Genomic DNA, 24,229 nt, shown 5'->3' with positions numbered 1-24,229 from the left:
TGCACTAGCAGCAGTCATGTGGGGCTTGAAGTCATGAATCCTGAGATCATGACCTGAGCCTAAACCAAGAGCTTAACTAACTGAGCCACCCAGGCATCCTAAAGCCAAGCTTAATTTTTTGCATGTTAATATGCATTATTAATCTGAGAATCTAGATAAGATGCATAAATTTTTAAAACTGTTCAATGCAAAAGTTGATGTTGAAGAAATAGAGCACAAAAATAAGCCATGCCGCTTATTAAATAATTGAAATGAGATCATGTCACCATTTCTCAAAATAGTCAAACCAAGAAATTTTTAGGGTAAGTTCTAGAACATCTTAAAACGAAAATTAATTGCTTTCTTCTATAAATCATTATATAAAATTTAAAAGACTTGAAGATGCCACCTCATTTTATGAGGTTATATAATATTAATTCAAAAATCAGATAAGAAAATACCACAAAATAAAATTTTATAGGTTAATTTTTCTTGTGACTATAAATAAAAAACCCTAAAAATAATTGTGATTAAGATAAAAGGAGCTTTATGAATTTTAACACCCATATAAATTACAAAAGTGGCTAGCAAAGCTAGAAATTAAAGGGGTCTTTCTGACGTGATAAAAATTATATACCAATCCATTCAGCAACTATCTCACTAAAAGGAGAATCTTTAGATGTGTTCCTTTCAGGATAGAGAAATACACAAATTTTCTCCCCTGGCAGAGTGTATGTTCAACACAGCACTGGAGCACCTGAGGTCCTGGAGGATGTTTTAAGAAAAACAAAAGAAAAAGTGTTATAGAAAATAAACAAGAATGGGTCAAAATGAGATTATTTACAGGTGTTATAATCATCTATCTAGAAAAAAAAAAGTGGCAGAGTCAAAAGAACTAGTAAGATAATTCAGTATATGTGCCAGATAAAAGATGGATTTATGACAATTTCAACTAATGGATTTTAAACCAACAAAAACCAACAAATAATAGAATTTGTCTTAAGTTATGACACATAAAGCCAACAAAACTATAAAGTATGAAGAAAGCAACCAAGAATATACAAGACAATTTTAGGGAAAATTTTAAAACATGAATAGAAAGCAGACAAGATATCCTGACTACATGGAGAGATATTTTATACTTTTGTGTTGGATAACTTTAAATTATAAATATGCCAGTGATCCCCATAAATAAAATCAGAAATTCAGTGCATTTTTAAATTTTATTTATTTATTTTGAGAGAGAGAGACGAATGGGGGAGGGGCAGAGAGAGGGAGAAAGGAAATCCCAAACAGGCTCTGAGCTGCCAGGACAGAGCCTGACGTTGGGCCCAAACCCACAAAACCATGAGATCATGACCTGAGTTGAAACCAAGTAGGTCACTCAACCAACTAAGCCACCCAGGTGCCCCCAGTGCAATTTTAATTAAAATTCCATTTAACTTATTTGAAAAGCTTAACAAAATTCCATTAAACTTTACATGAAGAATAAAACTTCACTAATAGTTACATAAAAATAAAGACAGAGGATTTTCCTCATTTGGTTATAAACGCATATTTAGAATCACAGTATTAAAAAGAATACTATATTACCACAAGAACAGGCAAATAAGCAAAAAACAATAGAAATCTCTGACACAGATAACTATACATTCAGGACTCAAATTTTTAATATAGATGGCACCATTAATTCAGTAAGGGCAAATCAAAGTCTTTAGTAGATAGCATGGTAAAAAGTAGGTGAGTATGTAGACAGAAATAAAATTGGATTCCTATCTAAAAGGGTCAAAGAACTAAATGTGAGAAAGAAAAAAAAATGGTTTAAAATGATGGACGAAAATGTAGGAGAATGTTCTGTGACCAAAGGTGGAACAGAAGATCCTAATTTAGTTTTGAAAAGTACAATCTGTAAGGCAGTAAATAGATTGATGATACAGAGATAGATAGATGTCATATAGGTAGATAAATAGAGTCTATACTGCATTCTTATTAGTACTTAGCATTTTGCTGCTTTACATTTGTGACCTAAATTAGATCCTATGACTCTTTCAGGCTTGTCCTGAGCTCAGTCTCCGACTATTTTGCTGCCATGTTTACAAGTGATGTTTGTGAAGCCAAGCAAGAGGAGATCAAGATGGAAGGCATAGACCCCAATGCCCTCTGGGACCTTGTCCAGTTTGCATATACAGGTACAGTAAAAAGAATTATAGCTTTATGTTTCTGTCTTGTGAGCTTTAGAATTTTGGTACAGGATTTAAAGCTTAAAAATGTGCTTAGTTTGTATTTTTTTATTTTTTTCAGTTGAAAGATTATCTAACAGAAAAATCAGACTACTTGTTCATTTGTCGTGAAATCAAAAATGTATATATGTATACATATATCCTATTCCCTTCCACAAAGGATTTAATAAGTTTATAAAAATAGTCAATGGAATGAGCTGGGGAGAGGTTATTAATTCTCAAATAAAAATTTGTTGGTATCCATACTTAGAGCATTAGTCAAGGAAATACATTCTCATTTGTTTTCCTTTTGGAAAGTATGGGTTGAAAGAACTCTTTTCTCCTTGTAATATATTATTTTTAACATTAAAATCTTCACAGAACATTTAATGTGGATTTGACAAATGTAGTTGAAAGGGACAATTAAGGTATTTAGAGTTATGAAAGTGACTAATTTTTGAAGCATTTTCTTCCTGATCTACTATGTTGATGTTTCCTAATGGCCTTTGCACCGTGTTATGTTTACCACATTCAGATAAGTTTGCCAATTAGCAAACATTTGATGAATGTTTCAAAGGTGCAAGTATCAGCTGTATCTCTGGAGAATAAACCAATGAATCAGCCATGCCTTTGTCTTACAGAAGCTCACAGTCCAAGTAGAGAAGTTAAATGAGGGAATGAATACAGTATAAGGTGATACATTAAAAGAGAGTTGAAGACATAAAACCTGCCTCTCCAGGCATTATCAGGGCTCATATTCATTTAAAACATTTTAATAATTTCCAAGATTAGTGTGGTAAGGGGAGACATTATAATAAAATCTTGGTATAGAAGCAAAGGCAGATAGAATGAATTGATGTAATATATTTTTTTTTTTTTTTTAGAAATGGCAGGTGGTTCATTTTGCCTGAACTATCAATCCTGGTATTTAATAAGACAAAAAAAAAGTAGGCTAGGACTTGATTATCAAATCAGAGGACCCCAGTGTAAGGAGCTGTGTTTTTGTAGTATTTCGGGTTACAGGGAAAGTAAGATGACTTGGTAAAGATCGGCCACTAGAACGAAAAGTCTATAAAACTATTGGGAATCTGTGTTCCTGGAGGATTTGGCTTCTCATCCAGAGGAGTTTGCTAATATAACAATCAGTAAATGAAGCCTTTTTGAAAAAGAAAAATGCTTCTGCTCTGGGTGCTGTATCTCAAAGTAGCAATGTGATGGACAGACATGGATATTTCCCAGCCTCGGTTATTTTTAAATTCTATTTTGTCAAAGTAAATATTACACTGGGCAAAGTTAAAGGAGTCAACAAGGCTGTTGCAATAGGGAAGAGAGGCAGAATTCAGTATTTAAGGGGAAGGAGAGAAGATTTTTAAATGCTAGGATGAGAGAGAACACAAGTCATCTGCGGTTGCAGATGTAAAAGTAAACTTTTCCTTTGCGATATGATGTAATTTTAAAACTTAGAGCAAGGCACTCACTCAAAGTACACTTCTACTCTCCCACAAAGAACTGAGAAATAAGGATGCTATCATCCTTGAAGTTGGCATTTCAAACAGAATGCTTCCGGATCCTTGAGAGCAAGATTCCTGGCTTGTAAAACTGGCAAAAGGCTTTTCAAATTATTAACATCTCAAAGGGATAGAGAAAGAATTTATAATTGCAAGTTTTCTGGAGTAAATTCTCTAAGGAAAGGGAGACCAAAAGCCTAATGTTTAGAAAGTAGCCTGTTTATATCCTCGTCAAGCTGAAGGGCCATTAAGACCATCTTGATTGTTTTCAATCTGCTTATAGCCTGAAATAGTAGCAGAAAGGACCTTTGGCCTCTCAGCCAAGAGATGGCAAACAGAACCACATTAGTGTTTCCTTGAAAGAGAAGAATCATGAAGCTTCCATTTTAGGGATCTTTCTAGCAACAGAAAAGCATAAATCCAATCCTTATAGCCTCTATGGCCTGGCAACCTTGCATTTCTCTTGTTCAAAACTAGGTCAAAAGACACTCATCATCATGCAGCACAAAGTTGGAAGGTGTTTCAAACCTCCCTGCTGAATGTAATGACCCAGATTTTGCTCTGCTTTATAGAGGACAGACAGGATACAAAGTGGCCTTTCACGTGCCACTGTCACTTTGGTTTTTTCTCCAACATCCGTACTCACTGGTAGTTCATAAATTTCTAATTGTTAGTTTATAGAAATGTTAGATGAGCAAATGATTTACAAGCTGATATTGGGAGAATGTTAGACATAACATAAAATACTTTGTCTTTTGTTATATCTATCTATCTACCTATCTATCTGTATAGATATATAACAAAATGTAATAATAGAAGAGATCAAGTGAGCAAATGACAGGAAGGGAATAGTAGAAGGTACCTGTCTATGTGTCCACTTACGTAGTGTGCTAGCTGGTCTCTGAGAGTTTTCTTGATAGGAGGATAAAAATAAATGCCTCATCGAAGAGGGAAAAAATGAATAAGCAGTAAAGATATCGGGCAGTTATTTGGTAATGTTTTCTTAAATTGAGGTTTGAGAGGCTTTGGAGAAATTAAGGGGGATCCACTATGTCAAGAACTGATAGCTAACTATTAGCCGTAGAAATAAAGTATTCATTACAGGTACATAAGATCGCTTTAAAATGATTTAAACAGATAAAAAATCCATGAGATCTGGAAATTCTGTAAGGTTTGAAAGAACCCTATGTGCTTAATTTATTTCATTAGCTTAGATATTAAGGAAAAGAATGAAAGGATAACATAGCTTGAAATAGACTTTTGACTAAGATAAACTTCAATGATTATAGGGTTTAATAATCTTTGATTCAAAGAATGAGAAATTATCCCTTAAGGAATTTCAGGTAGTAAAATTTGTACATGGTAAGACGTGGGAGACACCCTCCCTATCTACCCCTCTTTTCTCCTACTGTAACAAATTAGAATAAGAAGAAATGAGACCAGGGGCATGGTAGAGATTCAGTAAGAACTAAGGCAGTATTTACAGTTTTGTGGGTTTTTTTTTTCTGGTTACTAGGGACAGTGACTTGGGTACCCAGGGTGACTGCAGTGATGGTAATAGCTCAAAGGGAGTATGAATATTTTTAAAGGAAAAATATAATAATAAAAAGGTTAACACTAAAAATATGTAAGATAGGATAAAGAAAATCAATAAGGTCTTTGTGTTTACAAAATTGTACATGTTTAGAAGTCTGAAGGATTAAGATACAGTGATAAAAACAATGTCTATTACAGTATCAAAATAAGCTTTACTTAAAAGGCACCATTAGGTCAATTTTTTTTCACACATTGTCATAGCTCAAGAATGAAAAGGAAATGAAAATTTACACTGGTGTTAGAAATAATTGTATATCTAATATGTGGTTCATATCAGTTTCCAAAATTCTTAATTGGGTGTTTAAAGTGTTTCAAAATTTCTTCTTTTTAAAACTTTTCATTGGATTTTCTTTATGGCTTTAAGCAAGAAATCTGAGTATGATCTTAGCTCTTCAGAGAACAAAGGCCCATTTAAGCAACAGTGTATATTATAAAATGGTGCCCTTTAACAATTCTGCCTTACATTTAAAGTTTGAATTCTTAGTTGCAATCGAAAGGTTATATAATTATGATTGCATATCAGTTTTTTTTAAATCAAACTAAAATTCAGCTAATAATATGTAAGCACAATGCATGAATCAGGTCACACTAGGGTCCAGAAGACAAAATATAGATGCAGACTGGATGCAAAAGCAAAAGTGAACTACTGGGACCTCATCAAACTAGAATGCATTATGCCAAGTGAAATAAGTCAGAGAAAGACAAATACCATATGATTTCACTCATATGTGCAACTTAAGAAACAAAAATGATGAACATAGGGGGACAAAAAAATAGAGAGAGGGAAACAAACCATAAGACACTCAAGTATAGAGAGACTTTTGAGTTTAGGGTTTAAAATAACCTTTGTTGTCTTCGTTTCGTCTAAACATACTTTTGATATACACAGTCTAATATTTCTTCATTAGAGACGGGTATAAAGCAAATTTTGAAGACTATTATATTGATTGTGTATATAAATAAATATATATGTAGATATGTGTACACACACATATTTCAGTTCTAGCCAAAAATTGATGATCACATTGTGAAAATGAAAGAAGAAATGTAATATATTTGAAAAGAATGCTCTGGAGTTCACTGTGTTTTAAAGTGGCTTTCAGGTTGATAGAAATTTCCTTCTGGTTTATCTTTTACATAGTCCCTACTATCTGGACATACCTGAAAATATACTGTGTTCATTGATGCGTAAGGAAATAGAGTTCTAACAAATGTGAGAGATGGGATTGCAGGGTTACTAGCTAAGTGTGTCAGGTCCTGTAGAGAACAGATAAGGACACGGTTTAAATAAAGGAAGCTGTCCATCTAGCAGTAGTATTAAGAAGAGAGGTAGAAAATTAAACTGCCAAATGGCAAACCTTTCATCATACTGAAGAGTTAACTTCCTTATAAAAAATTAAAAAAAAAAAGGTTTGTGTGCCACTGAAGTTAATTAAAGTCTTAGTACATGCTAACAAATGTTAAAATGACTTCTGCTTACTTCAAAACATTTGAACGAAATAAATATACACACACAGGAGCTGAGATGTTTAATGTTCTGTTTTAATATTAAAAAAGTATACATCAATATAGTCAGCTTGGACTGAATATTCTAAACTCCCTTCAGAGTTTTTTGTTGTAATTAAAAGTAAATTATCGTTGCATTTTTATTACTGGTTTAATTCAAGTGGCATGAATTATGCAAGCACATTAGCAGAATATTAGTCTTAAAGTAAGAACTTTTACTACATGGAAAATTTCTTTCCTCAATTTAATAAATTGAACCTTTAAAGACTGGCTTTATCTATTATTATTACCAATCAATTACAATTTTGAATTAATAATTTCCATAGGGTGCTTAAATAACCTATATATCCATTAAGAAAAAAAGGAAAAATTATAAAAATAAAAATAAATCAGTTGTATATTGCCATCATACTTCTCCCTTTTCATTAACCCAAGAACCCGTGTGTGTGTGTGTGTGTGTGTGTGTGTGTGTGTGTGTGTAACAATGAATAATATAAACTAAGTTAGGGAAATTTTTTGTATTAAAATAAATAATGAAAATTATGTACACTTTCTGAATATTTCACAATGTTCTGTTATTGTTATTACTGAACTGCATCCTGGCTTCATGCCATGGGATTTCATAGACAGGTTGAAAAAGAAATTGCTTTGTGAAACTTAATATTTACTAGAGATAGAGGAAAGGTTATGTCTCTTCTGCCCTGTAACTCACATTTGCTTTCTGGGTCTCCAAGTAAGGAAAATCTCTCAGGTCTCATAATCGACTTTGCCTTCTTAAAAAAACCTTTTTGGATTTTATGTTATTGTTGCTCACAATCTTATAATTTTTTTAGATTTTCCTTTTCATACTAGATGTTGTACAGGAAAATTGTTTACATGTCCTTTGGATCTTACATTATGCTTTGGATGCTAGGAAGGCAGAAAATGAATCATATGCCACTATAGCATGCGTGAAGAGTACATGCTATGTATTTTTTGTGCATTAATCTTATATTTGACTATATTTTCTCAGGATTATTTAACCATCACTCTAATCTCAAAATATCTATACACTTGATTCTGTTACATTTGAGCGATATCATGTAGAATTTAACATCAGAAATATGTGGGGTTTTCTTTGGACTTCCAAGACTAATATTCAACCAGAACTCACTGAGATGTTGCAGCCCAGTGGTCATTTGAATTGTTGGGCATTTATTCTAATTGGCAGGTACTTGTTTCTTATTACACAAGTATTTTTATTATATCCCTTGGGCTCCCCCATTTCATACCTAGAGAAATCAAATTACTTAGATTTATAGTCTTAATATTAGTCAACTATAAGAAAGGAAAAATAATAATGTCTAAGTAAGAGGATTGTTTTAAAGAGTAATTAAATAAAATCAAGTGAGGTTAGCATAAATCTTAGCATATTGTCAGTGCTCAATTATGATTATTCATAAAAGGTATTTTTATTAGTTTCGTAAAATCCTTTGTACAATCCATTATAAAAAGTGAAGCTGGAAGGGTGTCTGGGTCGGTCAGTCGGTTAAGTGTCCAATTTTGGCTCAGGTCATGATCTCATAGCCCCTCCTTGGCTCTGCACTGACAGTTCAGAGCCTGGAGCCTGCTTCGGATTCCATGTTTCTCTCTCTTTCTCTCTCTGCCCCTCCCTTCCTTGTGCTCCCTCTCAAAAACATATAAAATTTTTTTAAAATGAAGCTGAAGTCAGAACTGGGGAGGGAGTAATAATTTTGTCAACATTTATTAATTTTGAACTGATTTATTATATGCTTTAGTATCATAATATGAATTCTAATTCATATGTACGATTTTATATACATTTTTAGTGCTACATTTTTTTAGGTCACCTACTTGTAATTTTGCTGCCTTATATATTTTAATTATGTTTTTATCACATATTGCATTCATTATTTTAGCATATTTTATGCCATCCCACACAGTCAAATCTTACTGTCAGATACAAAAATGAAAATATCTTATTAGAGACAGATCCACATAATTACATGGATGTGAAAGCATGGTCTAGTTTTCCCAATGACATTTCAATGTGCTTTCTGCTAGATCTAAAGTTATTCAACCTTCTGACTGATAAATATGAGAGAGAGGCTGCTTATATGTACTTATGTTATTGCCACCTTCCATTTTCCAAGTATGAACTGCCATCAAACAAAATTTTTTCTTACAGTTAATTTCGTTTTACACAAAATCATGAATAACCTGAGGAAAGTTTATTAATGCTACAAATGGAGAACAATTTATGATTGATAATAGCACCATTTAAACTATCATCCTCAAGCTTGGGCATTCACAATTTCATAACTGCAAATTTAAGTCTAATTTTGTTTTGTTGTTTTTATGTAAATAAGAAGAATTATAGGAAACACTACATGTTTAACATTTAACATTTTCAGGATGTTTTACACACATCTCTGTCCTTCTCATAACATTCAGTTTTGTCGTGCAGTTGGAAAAATATAGCACCAACTTCACATATGTTTCTCAACAATACACATCTTTTCAAATATTACTTTAGTTGTGTTTTGACTATTTCTCAATGCTCTGCATTTAAAATTTGACAGAGCTGATTCTTTGCACAGATACTATTGTGGTGTAAAAAAACAACTGAAAACAATAAACAAAAACAAGGAAATAAAACAACTCCAGTCACTGTCTCCTTCTGAAGTCTTCCAGAAATTACCATTTTGTCTGGTTTACCACTTTCATTCAGGAGAGATTTTTCCTTCATGTTGGAGATTTATGATGAGAACTCTAAGCACTTTAATTTTAAATGCTTTGTCTACCTCAGATAATGGGTGGTGTTACCCCACAGGGGAAACATTTCAGCCAGAAGTGGATGGTATGCTCATCATAATAAAGGAATACCTTGATTCCTGACTCCTTTAGACTGCATTTGAGCTTCCTTAGGCACATCATAGCACATACATTCCTCCACCAGAGAAAATATTCCACTAAATGGCATTCATGCAAGTCTGATATCTATTTCCCACCCCATCTTTCTTCTTCTCTGAAGAAATATTTAGCGGAGTGGGGGGGAAGCATTGAGGGGGGAGCATAGTGCAGAATAAAATATCAATAAAGAAAATATGGACTAGTAATGGCAGAATTCTCTTGTGAGAATTATAAAAATTACTTTGTTTGGGGCGCCTGGGTGGCTCAGTCGGTTAAGTGGCCGACTTCGGCTCAGGTCACGATCTCACAGTCCGTGATTTCGAGTCCCGCGTCAGGCTCTGTGATGACCGCTCAGAGCCTGGAGCCTGTTTCAGATTCTGTGTTTCCCTCTCTCTCTGACCCTCCCCCGTTCATGCTCTGTCTCTCTCTGTCTCAAAAATAAAATAAACGTTAAAAAAAAAACAATTAAAAAAAATTACTTTGTTTAACATATGACATTTTCATTTCTGATACATCCGTGTCTGCAAAATGTAAACAATACTTAGAAATATATGTCATTAATAATTTTTATGTGTTTCCTTGGACTACATGCTGTAATTTCTGATAAAGGGGCATTTTTACTATAATAGGACATATAACCATTTTTTGACAAATTATTATTTTATTTATCAAGTTAAGTTACAGAAAATATATTCAGGACCTCAAGTACAAACCTCATTTTTGTATGCATTTAATTTGAATTTGCCATGTCACAAAATGGCTTAAAATGACTTCAGAGTAAAATACATAAGAGAGAGAAATAAGGTATCAATAATGTATAGGGTAGTGTTTTGACATGTATTGGAGAGTTAACTGTACATTCATATGATAACATATCGTTTGTTACTATTGTAACTAGTTACATAGTTACTTTGTAACTATTTTGAGGCTAAGAAATATTGAGTATGATTATGGATTGTTATATGTGAAAATTTCAAGAAAAATATGAATACTTAACAGTCAGAAAATGAAAGTGGTAAAGCTCTGAAATGATCTATAATGATAGCAGTAAAGGACTAAGATAACATATTAAGCGTATTTTGAGAGCCGAGATAGTGTTCCAAAGAAAGTTATCTGTTAAACAAACAAACAAACAAACAAACAAAAAAAACATCTGGCAACTCAGAAGCCATGGAGTACAGAGGCAGTGGGTGTATGGCTGCCTTCATGGGTAGAACTCTCAATCTGGGGAGATTGCCAGGTAATAAAATGTCAAAACTGCAGCCTTTTTTATTTCCACATCACCACCATCCAACTTAGTGCATAAAATCTTTCAGCATCCCAAGATGGAGCAACTTTGTAGATAACTTCAATCGAGCCTAGTTCTATGAGCACGTACTTCTATGCAATGTTGCTGTAAAATCTGTCCAGTGACAAGTTATATTTTCTTATAGTTATCCCTTTCAATCTCCCCTCTATTTTTCTGACTGAAGTAGAACAATAAAGGAAGAACAAATATAAAGTCATTTACAGAAGGCACAAGACTATAATTTTAGTCTTAATATCATGCCTAAGTATCTATGATGTGTAAGGCATTGAAATTCAAGTAAAAAAGACCTGAAAAGAGCATCCAAATTCAAATCCACACCACCTGTGGTATGATTTGCACCATAAGAGTCTTAAGTTTCTGTTGTATTCATAGAAATTACACACCAGTTTGTTTTAACTTCTCAGTCACCAAGGCAAAGAAAGAAGCATAATCAGTTATGTTATAAAATAAAAACAAATATTTGACTCAATATAAACACGGGTTTCTAATATTGAAGTCTGAGGAGCATATCCTTGGATATCTGAATATTTGTAAAACACTATATGATGTACTTCAGACATCTTCACTAATTTGCTAAAAGTGGATATAATAATGAATTATGGAGCTATTTCTTCTGTTGGCCGATTCAAGTTCAAATGATGTTGCCCAGACACACAAATTACTAATAATTTCATGTATGAAACAATAAAATATTAAAACTCAGGGATCAAACTCAGTTGGATTATGGGTACATTTAATTTAAAGAGATTGGTATTACTGATGCTGAACTCAAAATTATATGTTCCATCTAAAGGTACCCTAAAGTATTTAATTTTAGAAGAGCCAAGTGAGTATATTTGGGGTATGTTTGATACACCAGTAGACAAATTATGTTATTTCCAGTACAAGTTTAGATAACTTGTATAACTATGAGTTGATCCTTTTTATTTTTCATTTTTCTCACAGCCAAAATTTCCTTAAGTATTGAGTGACAGCCTCAGTTGGATTAAATCCTACAGCAAGTACTAGAAGTAGAAAAAAAAAAATCTATGTAGTTGATTAAAGACAGAGTTATAAGCTATGATATACTAAAAATTAAGGAGTATATTCTATGGTTAAAATCAAGTAAGCTAAACACCTGTGTATGAATGTGGGTCAAAGGTATGTTCAGAAAAAGTGAAGATTTTTCTCAGTAAATAATTCCTTGTTCTTTCCAAATCATAGATATTTGAGAATATTGGATTTAAAACAACTTAGGTAAATGAGAACTACTGAATTTTTTTAGTTCCGATACCCATTGGACTATTTAATTATTTATTACTTTTTTTTTTAATGTTTATTTTTTTTTTAATTTTTTTCCAACGTTTATTTATTTTTGGGACAGAGAGAGACAGAGCATGAACAGGAGAGGGGCAGAGAGAGAGGGAGACACAGAATCGGAAACAGGCTCCAGGCTCTGAGCCATCAGCCCAGAGCCCGACGCGGGGCTCGAACTCAGGGACCGCGAGATCGTGACCTGGCTGAAGTCGGACGCTTAACCGACTGCGCCACCCAGGCGCCCCTTAATGTTTATTTTTGAGAGAGACAGAGCATGAGCAGGAGAGGGGCAGAAAGAGAGGAAGACACAGAATCCGAAGCAGGCTCCAGGCTCTGAGCTGTCAGAACAGAGCTGGATGCAGGGCTCTAACTCCTGAACTCTGAGATCATGACCTGAGCCAAAGTTGGATGTTTAACTGACCGAACCACCCAGGCACCCCTGGACTTTTTAAAGTAAAAGATGTGTAGTTAGAATTAGAAAAAAATGACGGCCTTTATTATTAAAACTACCCTTTCATGGGTTCTTGCGAGGGATTTCCCTGACTTTTCAAACAGTGAGCACTTAAACTCTGAGATATATTTACTACTTAAAAAACATAAAGTGTGCTTTTTTTATGACTAGAATACAGAAAAGATATTGTTTATTGATTAATAAGCTCTAAGATTATAGAATATTCTAGGCATAGCTTGTCATTCTGTCTTATAAAACTGGTTTGCTATAAGTTTTTAGAGAAAAACAAAGATTTTCTTCCAGACGAAAGGTGAGAGGGAGACCAGGGAGCCAGTAATTGGAGCATATTAGAATAAGGAATAAATAATTTGATGGTAGCAGAAATCTAAAGTGCAGTAAAAATCAATTGCTTTTGGTAGCTGTTAAAAAGATATGTAAGCCTATTAAAAATAATAAAATGATACAAACCAACATTCTCTTAAGTCTCCTGCTTTTTTTTGAAACACTCAAAAAATCTTAGGAATTTGATGATATAGATTATTAAGTAAATAAATAACCAAGAATATACAAACCTCTCATGTAGAATTCCACATCATTTATGTAATTAATACGCCGTCAAGGAAATAGAGCACAACTCCCCATTCTTTAAGTGTGACCATTCATGGGGCGCCTGGGTGGCACAGTCGGTTAAGCGTCCGACTTCAGCCAGGTCACGATCTCGCGGTCCGTGAGTTCGAGCCCCGCGTCAGGCTCTGGGCTGATGGCTCAGAGCCTGGAGCCTGTTTCCGATTCTGTGTCTCCCTCTCTCTCTGCCCCTCCCCCGTTCATGTTCTGTCTCTCTCTGTCCCCCAAAAAATAAATAAACGTTGAAAAAAAAAATTTATAAAAAAAAAAAAAAAGTGTGACCATTCATAAGGACCTCCTTCCAGAAAGCACAATAGAGAAAAGGAGATCCAAGAGTAATTTTATAGCGGAGAAACCTGACAAACACTACTTCTATTGTTGGGTGACTCAATTGGATGGAGACCAGCAGTTCGGGTGGTGAAAAAAATCACCTAAGCAGAATAAAGGAGATAGAAGCACACTGCAAGGGAGCAGGGGCAGGACAGCAAAGGAGAGACTGTCTGCCAGGAGGCAGTGGTGACAGGCTGTAGAAAAGTGAGGAAGGTGAGGAGGAGGTATGGAGACATGGATTTTTCCTTTTTTGGTACGTTTGTCCAGATATAAGTAACCCATTGGTCAACAAAGGCTTATGGATATTTTGAGGTAGGTTGTCTGATGGGCCTCTTTGTATTCAGCCCTGGGGGTAACTGTGGGCCCTTTTACTGTATTCAGGTTTCCATTGCTCCAGTTGGTCACGTAAAAGTGGCCACTACGCCTACTAAGTGATCAAAATTAACATCAATAGTGAGAAGTCATGTTGACAGTATGTACCCTTGTACCATGTGATGAGACCAAATCCATATCCCAGTGTAATCATAATTAAATGAATCCCAGTTGAGGCACATTCTACAAAAAGCTTAACCAGAACTCTTCAAAACAGTTATCAAAAACAAGGAAAGTCTGAGAAACTATCACAGCCAAGAGGAGCCTAAGGAGACATAACACTAAATGAAATATGGTATCATGCATGAGATCCTGAAACAGAGAAAGGGCTATTAAATAGGTAAAAAATAAATAAATAAAAATAAATAAGAGTAAATTATGGACTAGTTAATAATAGTATAGCAGTATTGGTTCATTAATTTAACATAGGTATCATACTAATGTAAAATGTTAATAACAACGTAAAACAGGTAGGTAATTAATATGAGAAATCTGTACTATTTTTGTAAGTTTCCTATAAATTGAAAGTATTTGAAGAAAAATGTTTATTTTTTAAGAATTTCTATGAATTAATTAAATACTAATTTTTAATTTTGTTTCAGTTCTAGTTGTGGTAATGATATTACTTCTCTTTCTACTGAAGATAGAGATGATAGATAGATATAGATGGATAGATAAATTGATTTGATAGATTTAATTTACTTTATGGACTTTATAGGCAATTTTTGTATCTATCTGGTAAAATGAATTCTTTTTCAATGTAACTGATTTTATAGATCAAATATGGTTATACAGCACAGTTGGTAATAGGATATCACTTGTCCATTAAAAATACAGCATCATAAATTTCCATTCTTCTATAATCGTCACTTTTTCCTCCCCATTTTATTTTACATACTTTCATTCCAATACAGTGTAAATTTAAATATAAATTCTTGTAGAAAACCAGCTTAAGTCCACTGATGTATATTTGGAATTCTCAGCCACTTTAACATTTACTTAAGGTGAGACTATAGATATATGTAGTAAACATTTGGGAGTATTCTATTCAAAAGGCATTCCATTCTTATTCCCCAAGTTGGCTCAAGGGAGAGTGGCTCTAATTCTATCAATCTAGTTCATATAGGGTCAAAATCAATTATTGGGGTTTTACCATATTGCTAACTATTGAGGTAAGCATGGTCATGTGATACAATTTTTATTAAGGCAACCTGGAGAAAGACTTCTGGATAACTTTTAGTAAAGATTTCTTCACTGATCGAAGAGAAACATGCACGAAGGAATAGTTTCTCTTCTGATGGGTGTTTTTCTGTCCAATCTGAAGCTTGAAACTATGGCAGCTATGAGGGAAACAACATACTTGAGAAGATGGTCATCTTCTGATGATGTGTTGAGCCTTTCAGTTAATCATTTCTGGAGACAACCTTCCTATCCCTTTGTCAAAAGAGATTATAACTATTTCCTTATTAAGAAAATTTCTCAGGGCTTTCTCTTATTACAGGGATAGGCTCCTTAAGTACCCAAAGTTTCATTTAAGTATCAGATATTTTTAAACTGATTTTCTATGGCACCTAAAGTAAAAACATGTAGACTTTCCCATTTGGTGTATATCTATATATTTTCTATGAAGAAAAATATCATGCACGAGGTAGCTCAATTTGTGTTCATTCAAGCTCAACACTCACTAATATTCCATTTGTGCCTTCTGGCTTTTACAAATGGTCTTTTCATTGGATATATTCCAAGTGGAAAAAATAGAATATTTTAGGTCTTTGAAACACACAATGCTTATATCCTCCAAATTTGCATCCAAAGTTACCATAAGTAACCTGAAAAAATTAATCTATAGTCAACCTGTGAAAATTCATGTTTTTCCTCTCCCCACCTCTGCCTTTATTTTTCTAGGAAAGGAAGGAGAAATACCTGCTAAAATTTTATCTAAATTATTATGAAGTATAATGCTAGACTCAATATTTGAATTTGAACTATTTGGTCTTACAACCAAATATCTTACATATCTTTTAGCTCATTACACTGACATAATATCTCTGAATCACTTTTCAAGTATCGATCTGGCAAGGTAAAGATACTAACATGCACACACACACCCATACACACACACCATTTTATATGCTAGGTTTACATTTATGAGATTATTTTAACAATATGTTGATAAAGTATTTTAAATGATAATTGCATATGTGAAGCTGCCATGACTATAATGTTATCTATTTTATAAACTTCAAGAAAAAAAATAACACATAACCCTCAATTTCTCTAAATTACAATATACTATCTTTGTAATTTTGTCAGCAAAGTTTGAATTAAAGCCCTCAGAATACATAGGTACTAAACATCTTTGTTGGCATTTTATTATTCTTTTTAAAAGCTTTAGTGATGAATAATTGACATACAGGAAACTGCATATATATATACACACACACATATATATACATGTATACACACACACACACACACATATATATATATATATATATATATATATATATATATATATGATGTACAATTTGATGTTTTGATCTCTGTATATACCCATAGAACCATTACCACAAACAGGGTAATGAATGTATCCATCACATGCTTTCTGATCCATCTTGTTGCCCCTCCTCACCCCATCCTATACTGATGATCTGATTTATGTCACAATAGTTTGGATGTTTACGAATTTTAATTAAGTTGAGTCACAGGGCTTATTTTTTGTCTGATTTCTTTCACTCAGCATAATTATTCTGCACTAAGCCTACTTAACTATGATGTTGCATATATCTATAGTTCTTTCCTTTTTATGAGTAGTATTCCATTGTATAGTGTAGATCTACAATAGTCTCCCCTTGTTTGCAGTTTTGTTTTCAACAGTTTCAGTTACCCAAACAGATGATCCTCCTCCTGACTTGTTGTCAGAGGTCTGTAGGCTTAATAGTAAGCTATTAAGTCACAATGCGTACGTCATTCACCTCCTTCATCTCATCACGGAAGCATTTTATCATCTTCCATCATCATGAAAAGAAAAGAAGGGTGAGTACAGCCCAATCAATTATTTTAAGAGAGAGAGGGACCACATTCACATATCCTTTATTATAGTATACAATTATAACTGTTCTATTATATATTAGTTATTGTTTTTACTGTGCCTAATTTACACACTAAATTTTATTAGAGCTATATATGTATAAAGACAAACAGTAAATACTGTTTAAGGTTAAGTACTATCCATGGTTTCAGGCATCCCCTGGAGGTCTTGGAGCACATCCCCCACAGATAAAGCAAAGTACTATAATACAGTCTGTTCATCTGCTCCCACTTGTTAATGAACATTTCAGTTGTTTCCAGTGTTTGGTTATTACAAAAGAAATCTACTATAAATGTTCATGTACAAGGCTCTATATCAATATAACTATTTTATTTTTCTTGGGTTACTACTTAGGAGTAAAACGACTGAGTCATTTGAGAGGTGAAATTGTCAAACTGTTTTCCAAAATAGATACACCATTTCACTCTGCCACCAGTACTGCTAATGCATGCAGGGTGGTATAATGAAATACCTTTTAGCTTCCATTCCCCTGAACCTTAATAATGTTGAGCATTTTTTATCCATGTATCTTCTTTTAGGAAATATCTGTTTAGATCGTTTGCCTATTAATTTTTTTCTTATTATAAAGTTTGAGAGTTATTTATGTATTCTGGATACAAGTACTTTATCAGATGTAAGATTTTGCAAACATTTTTTCCCAGTCTGTGGTTCATCTTTTTGTTCCTTTAATGTTGTCCCTTGCAGTGATTTTTATGAAGTCCAATTTAACAATTTTTTTCTCATGGATTATGCTTTGGATATTTTATCTAAGAAACCTTTAACTTAAGGTTACACAAATTTTCTATCTTACAGGATATTTATAGTTTTAGTTTTTTACATTTAGGACTATGATCCATTTTGAGTAATTTATTTTTCATTAGCCTATAACATGTTTAATTTTGTGTTTTCTAAGTTAGCATTTCATGCATAACAGTTGCTTGACCCCAAAATTTCCCCTCAAATACAATGTATTAAAACAACAACCGTTTATTTAGTTTATGAGTTTGCGGCTGGTCAATTTGGCTGGACTTGGCTGAGAAGTTTTTCTAGTGTTTTGGAACTAAGCTTAATCCTGTATTGGCGCTCAGTTGACTGTCAGCAGCATAACCACCTGACAGAGGGCATCAGATTGATGAAACAGGAAAGGTCTCAAATGCAACAAAGGAAATGCCTTTCAAAGACTTGCTTGCCTTATGTTTTACACTTTTCCTTTGTCCATGGTATTTCCCATGGCCAACCTCAGAGCTAGTATAGAAGAGTATTACCAAAGGGCAAAGATATAAAGAAAGGAATGACTTATGGACATATTTGCATTTTATCTTACCTGCTCTATCTTATCAGAAAGTCCTCTGCATACTCACTGCCCTTAATTTGAACAGAAATGTGTTTCTCTAGGAGGGCATCTAAGTCTGTATTCCAAAACTTGACTCAGGTTCTGACCAACAAGGATGCCAATCTTAGATCATGCTTAACCTCTCCAAATAGTAGTCACGTGTAATGCTAAATGTAATGCTAAATGCTGAAGTTTCTTCACTGAATTAACATTTTGAGTACATTTTATAAATTGTATGGGTTATAATGAAAATACAAGTTTTCCATATGGATATCTGACTGTATCAGCACCATTTGTTCAAAGACTATACTTTTTAAATTAAATTGTCTTATGGCTTTGCAAAAACTAGTTATTTTTTATGAGTGGTTCTAATTCTGGATTCTATTCTTTTCCATTGTTCTGTATATATTTCGACAAGTACCAATCAGTTTTGATTACTGTAGCTTTGTAAGAAGTCTTAAAATCTGATAGCATTATTTCTCCTAATTTGTTCTTTTTCAAACTTTTTTTGGTTATTCCAGGCCATTGCATTTGCATATGAATTTTTAGAATAAGTTCTCTCATTTCTACAAAAAGTTTGCTGAGATTTTGAATATGATTATAATAAACATATAGCTTAATTTGGGGTGAATTGAAATGTTAACAATGTTCTGTTTTCCAGACAAAAGTCACAGTGTATCTTCAACTTCATCTAATCCTCTCCAATGAGTTGTGACAAAGCATGTGAATTGTTTCCAACCAGAGAGATTTATTAGAGAATCAGTCTCCTGGGTTTTTTGGGGGGACTGATCACATAGGCAGCCTCTGCTTGACATGCACCAAAATTCAAGATTCTCAGAAGGAAAGCAAGTATTTAGCATAAACCGTATTGTTTATACAGACAGTTTAGGTACAGAGAGCCATTTGTATTAGTTAATGATAGGAACCCCTTTGAAATGTACATTTTCAGACACCAGTCAAGGTCAAATCTTAACAAGCAGGCCTTTTCAAAAATAGTAGGTCAGGTCTATTGTGTGAGTTTTCTCCTCATAAGTGCTGTTGAAAACAATTATATAAAATTAAAGGAAGTCATTCTCCAAATGTACTGAGGTCATAATAATGGAACCTATAAAAGCCATGCTACTTTCATTTATCTCTTTTATCTGATTTTCATAGGATCCATCCTAGGAAGCATATATCCATATCTTGGCAATCTTAATGAAAAATTTTAGGTAAAATTCCTCTACAGTTCTTAAATCATGATGATGTTTTAAAGATATACATGTTATAAAAAGCTGTTATTCATATGATCAAGTATAAATAATAATATATTTTAATGTATTCATGTTATCTCCTCTATATTTCATATTTTTATTTTAACAAGTAAAGGTACACATTTCATAAATCATTCAAAATCTATAAAGTACAGGTGTCTATGACCTGTAGAATACTTTATTCTTGTGCTTACTACAATATTCACAAACCTTAAAATATATATCAATAACTACACTGACATGATTATCTTAAAATAATTTGAGCTTGTCTGAATCCTTCAACTTCAGATGAATGTTTTGTTTTACATTATTATTGAATGATATTGTGAAATATAAACACCTCAAAGAACTGTATTGACAAATGTCTCCTCTGCCAAATTGACCTATGATACTCAATGTTCTACTAGTTGATAATATCCAAATAATAGGAAACTTGTAAATTTGTTAAAATTTTGTAAGTTTAAAAATAACTATTTCTAAATTTTGTTATTGATAATGTCCCTATTTTAAAATTAAAATTAAACTTTAGGTAGCTAATTCAATTGGAAATTAATATATAATAAAAAGTATTTTAATTTTGCTCCCATACCTTGTTCCTTTCAATTTATTGTTTCGAGTTTATGTGCTTTTTTTTTTCTTTCCTCATCAAATCCCTTGCAACATTTGGAAGCATGCTTTAGATTCCTGTTCTGTCTTATTCTTTCCATGACACTCATAAATAAAACATAAAACTCTTTAACTATTAAACATGTTAAGTTATAGGTGAAATGTCATGTTTGAAAGCAAAGATATCCCTCACCCAACAGATTATTTACTAATTATAAAGGAAAAAAATTCTTTAAAATGAAGAAATCTAGCAGACATTGCCTTAAACAAGGTACGAAACAACATCATCCATGATGAGACATACGTAATGAACCTCCCTATAAGAGGCACTGAAAGGGGTACAATATCACCTATATGATGTCCCTGCCAAAAAAAGATTTCAGCTAGGTTTAATCGTGGTGATATACTATGACTAACACAACTGGGGAAATTCTACATAACAACTAGTCTGGAATTTTCACTATTGTTATAAATGTCATGAATGATAAAATGGCTAGAAAACTAATATAAGTTAAAGTAGACTAAAAGGACATTACAAATAAATATGATGTGTAAGCCCTAATTAGATCCTGAATTTAAAACTAAAATCTATAAAGCATATTATTTGGACATTTGGGGAAATATGCATCATAGTAAATACTAGTAATATTATCAATTTCATATGTGTAAAAATTACATTGTAGTTATGTAGGAGAATACCGTTGTTCTTGGAGACACAGGCTTAAGTATTTAGGGGTGAAGTATAATGTTTGGAATAATCCAGTAATTGAGCAGCTATAGCATAAATACACACACACACACACACACACACACACACACACACACAAACACACGCAGAAAAATATGGCAAAATGTTAACATTTGGTGAAGCTAGATAAAGAGTATATGGGTGTTTATTGTACTATTCTTAACAAATTACTATAGGTTAAAAAAATCCAGAATAAAAAACTTTGGTTTGGAAAAAGATAAAGGCAGTCTATTTATAAAGATCTTTCTTAATAAATATTCTGTCCTTGAAAGATGAATTTTTGAAAGTAGACAACTTTTCTAACATGCTAGATGAAAAAAAAGAAAAATAAAAAAAAGTTTTCTGTAGCATCATAAAGTTAGAAAATAAATTCTAGCTAGCAAGAATACACACTTAAATTTCAATTAGATGATAGAATATTAATAATGAAAGTTAGGGTGTCTGGGTTCCCTAGTCAGTTGAGAGTGTCACTCTTTGTTTTGGCTTAGGTCACAATCCCAGGGTCATGGGATCCAGCTGCATGGTCAGTGTGGAGTCTGCTTGAGATTCTCTCTCTGTCCCTCTCTCCTGCCCATGCACTCTCTCTCTCTCTCTCAAAAAGAAAAAGAAAATGAAAAAGAAAGAAAGAAAGAAAGAAAGAAAGAAAGAAAGAAAGAAAGAAAGAAAAGAAAGAAAGAAAAAGTTCATCAATTATTTTATTCATATAAGTTTGTGTTTGAGTTTCAAATTTCATGTAGCCTGTCTTCCAAGTGCACAGATGAATTAAAATATCCCCTTTATATAGGGACTAATAACTATCATTGAATATAAGAGGCTGCAATATAGGTCTTACTGAGGCAAAAGTAAAAGAACCATATAAATAAAACTTGTTTGGATAATTCAAACCTCAGTCAAATTTAGAACATTCAGAAAGGAAAATAAAACATTATTTTCTCAGAAAGATATCTAAAATTCTCAAAATTTTGCTATTAAATGTAGAACACAGATACTTATTTTTGGGTAATAATAATTAAAACTAAAGGTGGTAAAGTTACATAAAGACAGAACAGTAGAGGGGCGCCTGGGTGGCTCAGTCAGTTAAGCAGTTAAGCGGCCGACTTCAGCTCAAGTCATGATCTCACAGTTCGTGAGTTCGAGGTCCCCGTCAGGCTCTGTGCTGACAGCTCAGAACCTGGAGCCTGCTTCAAATTCTGTGTCTCCCTCTCTCTCTGACTCTCCCCCACTCACACCCTGTGTCTGTCTCTCTCAAAAATGAATAAACATAAAAAAAATAAATAAAATAAAGACAGAACAGTAGAAATAAAACGAATCCATAATCAAAGAAAAAGAATGACATTATTAAAACTTAGGATTAAAAATTAATGTTTATGAATTAATTAAAAATTCTGTGAAATGAGTGATTCCCATTTGTAGAATTTCTACAATTAAAAGTTATTTAAATTTTTAGTAAGTTAGGGTTAAGCAGGATATTAGATATACCAAATAAGTATCCATGGATTTAAAGGTAGATATAAAAATATTATAAATTTTAATACAAATAATTCTCATGGAGAGAACTTCTAGAAGTAAATAAGAAATATTTGTAAAGTTTTACATATCAGGTTTAAATGAAATATTAAACATATTGGGGACATAATCAGTGAATGGAATATATAAAGAAACTACAGATAGGGAGGAGAGAATGATTTGATCAATACAAAGCCCTTGATAATAGTCTCTAAGGGAAAATTGGAGAAGCAAAGGTAAGGAGGAAAAACCATTTGAATAAAAATAGGCAATACTTTTCCAGAACTTTCATATTTAGCAAAGCCAAAAATCTTTAAGCAAAATTAATAAAAATAATTCTAAAAAAACTCACGTCCATTACCATTACTCTATATTATGCATTAACGAGACCCACCAAAGTTGATTCTCTGAAATGATTAAACAATCCACTGAAAATATAGGTTAATTTAACAAAATAAGAATGACAGTAAAAATAAACAATCTATGGCATGAAAAATTTCCAATAATTATAGGCATACACTAATTAAAATAAAATTAAAACTGCAATTTAGAGTAGATTGGGGACACCTGGGTAGCACAGTCAATTAAGCATCTGACTCTTGATCTCAGCCCAGGTCATGATGTCATGGTTTGTGAATTTGAGCCCCACATCAGGCTCTGTTCCGATGGTGCAGAGCCCGCTTGGGATTCTCTCTCCTCCTCTCTGGCCCTCCCCAACTTGTGCTCTCTCTCTCTTTCAAAATAAATAAAATAAACTCAAAAAATTTTTAAAAATTTAGAGTAGATTAGACTGCAAGGATCAATAAAACCAATAAACCAATAAAATTATATACAGTTGAGTACTTGAGTTTATTGAGTATTATTATCTTAAATATTGAGTTATTATTTGAAACTAATAGTTTTTGGTATAGATTCAGGCACACAGGCTCCTTACACCATGTGCATCCTCCATCCACCAAGGTTTTATGCCATCTTTACTTTGCTGGTAGAAGAGAAAGAGACCATGGATGGAGCACAATCAAGTCATAATTACCTTGGTGTGGTAGTAACCAACATCCCTCTACTTGTAGTCCATTGACATGTATCCTGATGTTATCATGTGGCCTGGTCCTGTGTTCAGGAAAATGCGTGAAGCTATTTCTTTTTTTTTTTTTTAATTAAAAAAAATTTTTTTTAACGTTTATTTATCTTTGAGATAGAGAGAGAGACAGAGCACGAATGGGGGAGGGTCAGAGAGAGGGAGACACAGAATCCAAAACAGGCTCCATGCTCTGAGCTGTCAGCACAGAGCCCGATGCGGGGCTCGAACTCACGGACCACGAGATCATGACCTGAGCCGAAGTCGGCCGCCCAACCGACTGAGCCACCCAGGCGCCCCGCGTGAAGCTATTTCTAGTGAAGAGTAACAGTCTGTGCCACAAAAACTAAGATGGAATAAGCTGTTTGTATGGTTTAGAAATACTCAATCCTGAGTGACACATAGAAAATGTGAATGGAAGTAAACCTATTAAGGATGTGTTGAGTTGCCAAACAAAACCTAACCCCAAATAGTTAAGCCCAGAAGGCTTCACAGGAATGTTTTACAAACA

The 24,229-nt window shown here is 33.3% G+C and overlaps 1 protein-coding gene across 2 annotated transcripts in view; it reads left to right on the top strand.

Annotated features, from left to right (window-relative positions):
- KLHL1 (kelch like family member 1) overlaps positions 1–24,229 on the top strand; it is a 360,871-nt gene that overhangs the window by 134,354 nt on the left and 202,288 nt on the right. For both annotated transcript variants that reach the window (XM_045478701.1, XM_045478696.1), the window contains exon 3: positions 2,032–2,168. In XM_045478701.1, coding sequence (XP_045334657.1) covers positions 2,032–2,168 — 137 coding nt within the window. The remainder of the gene's footprint in view (positions 1–2,031; positions 2,169–24,229) is intronic.

This window comes from Leopardus geoffroyi, chromosome A1, assembly GCF_018350155.1.
Source record: "Leopardus geoffroyi isolate Oge1 chromosome A1, O.geoffroyi_Oge1_pat1.0, whole genome shotgun sequence".
NCBI classification, from domain to species: domain Eukaryota; kingdom Metazoa; phylum Chordata; class Mammalia; order Carnivora; family Felidae; genus Leopardus; species Leopardus geoffroyi.
This window is presented reverse-complemented; position numbering and strand designations above follow the sequence as displayed.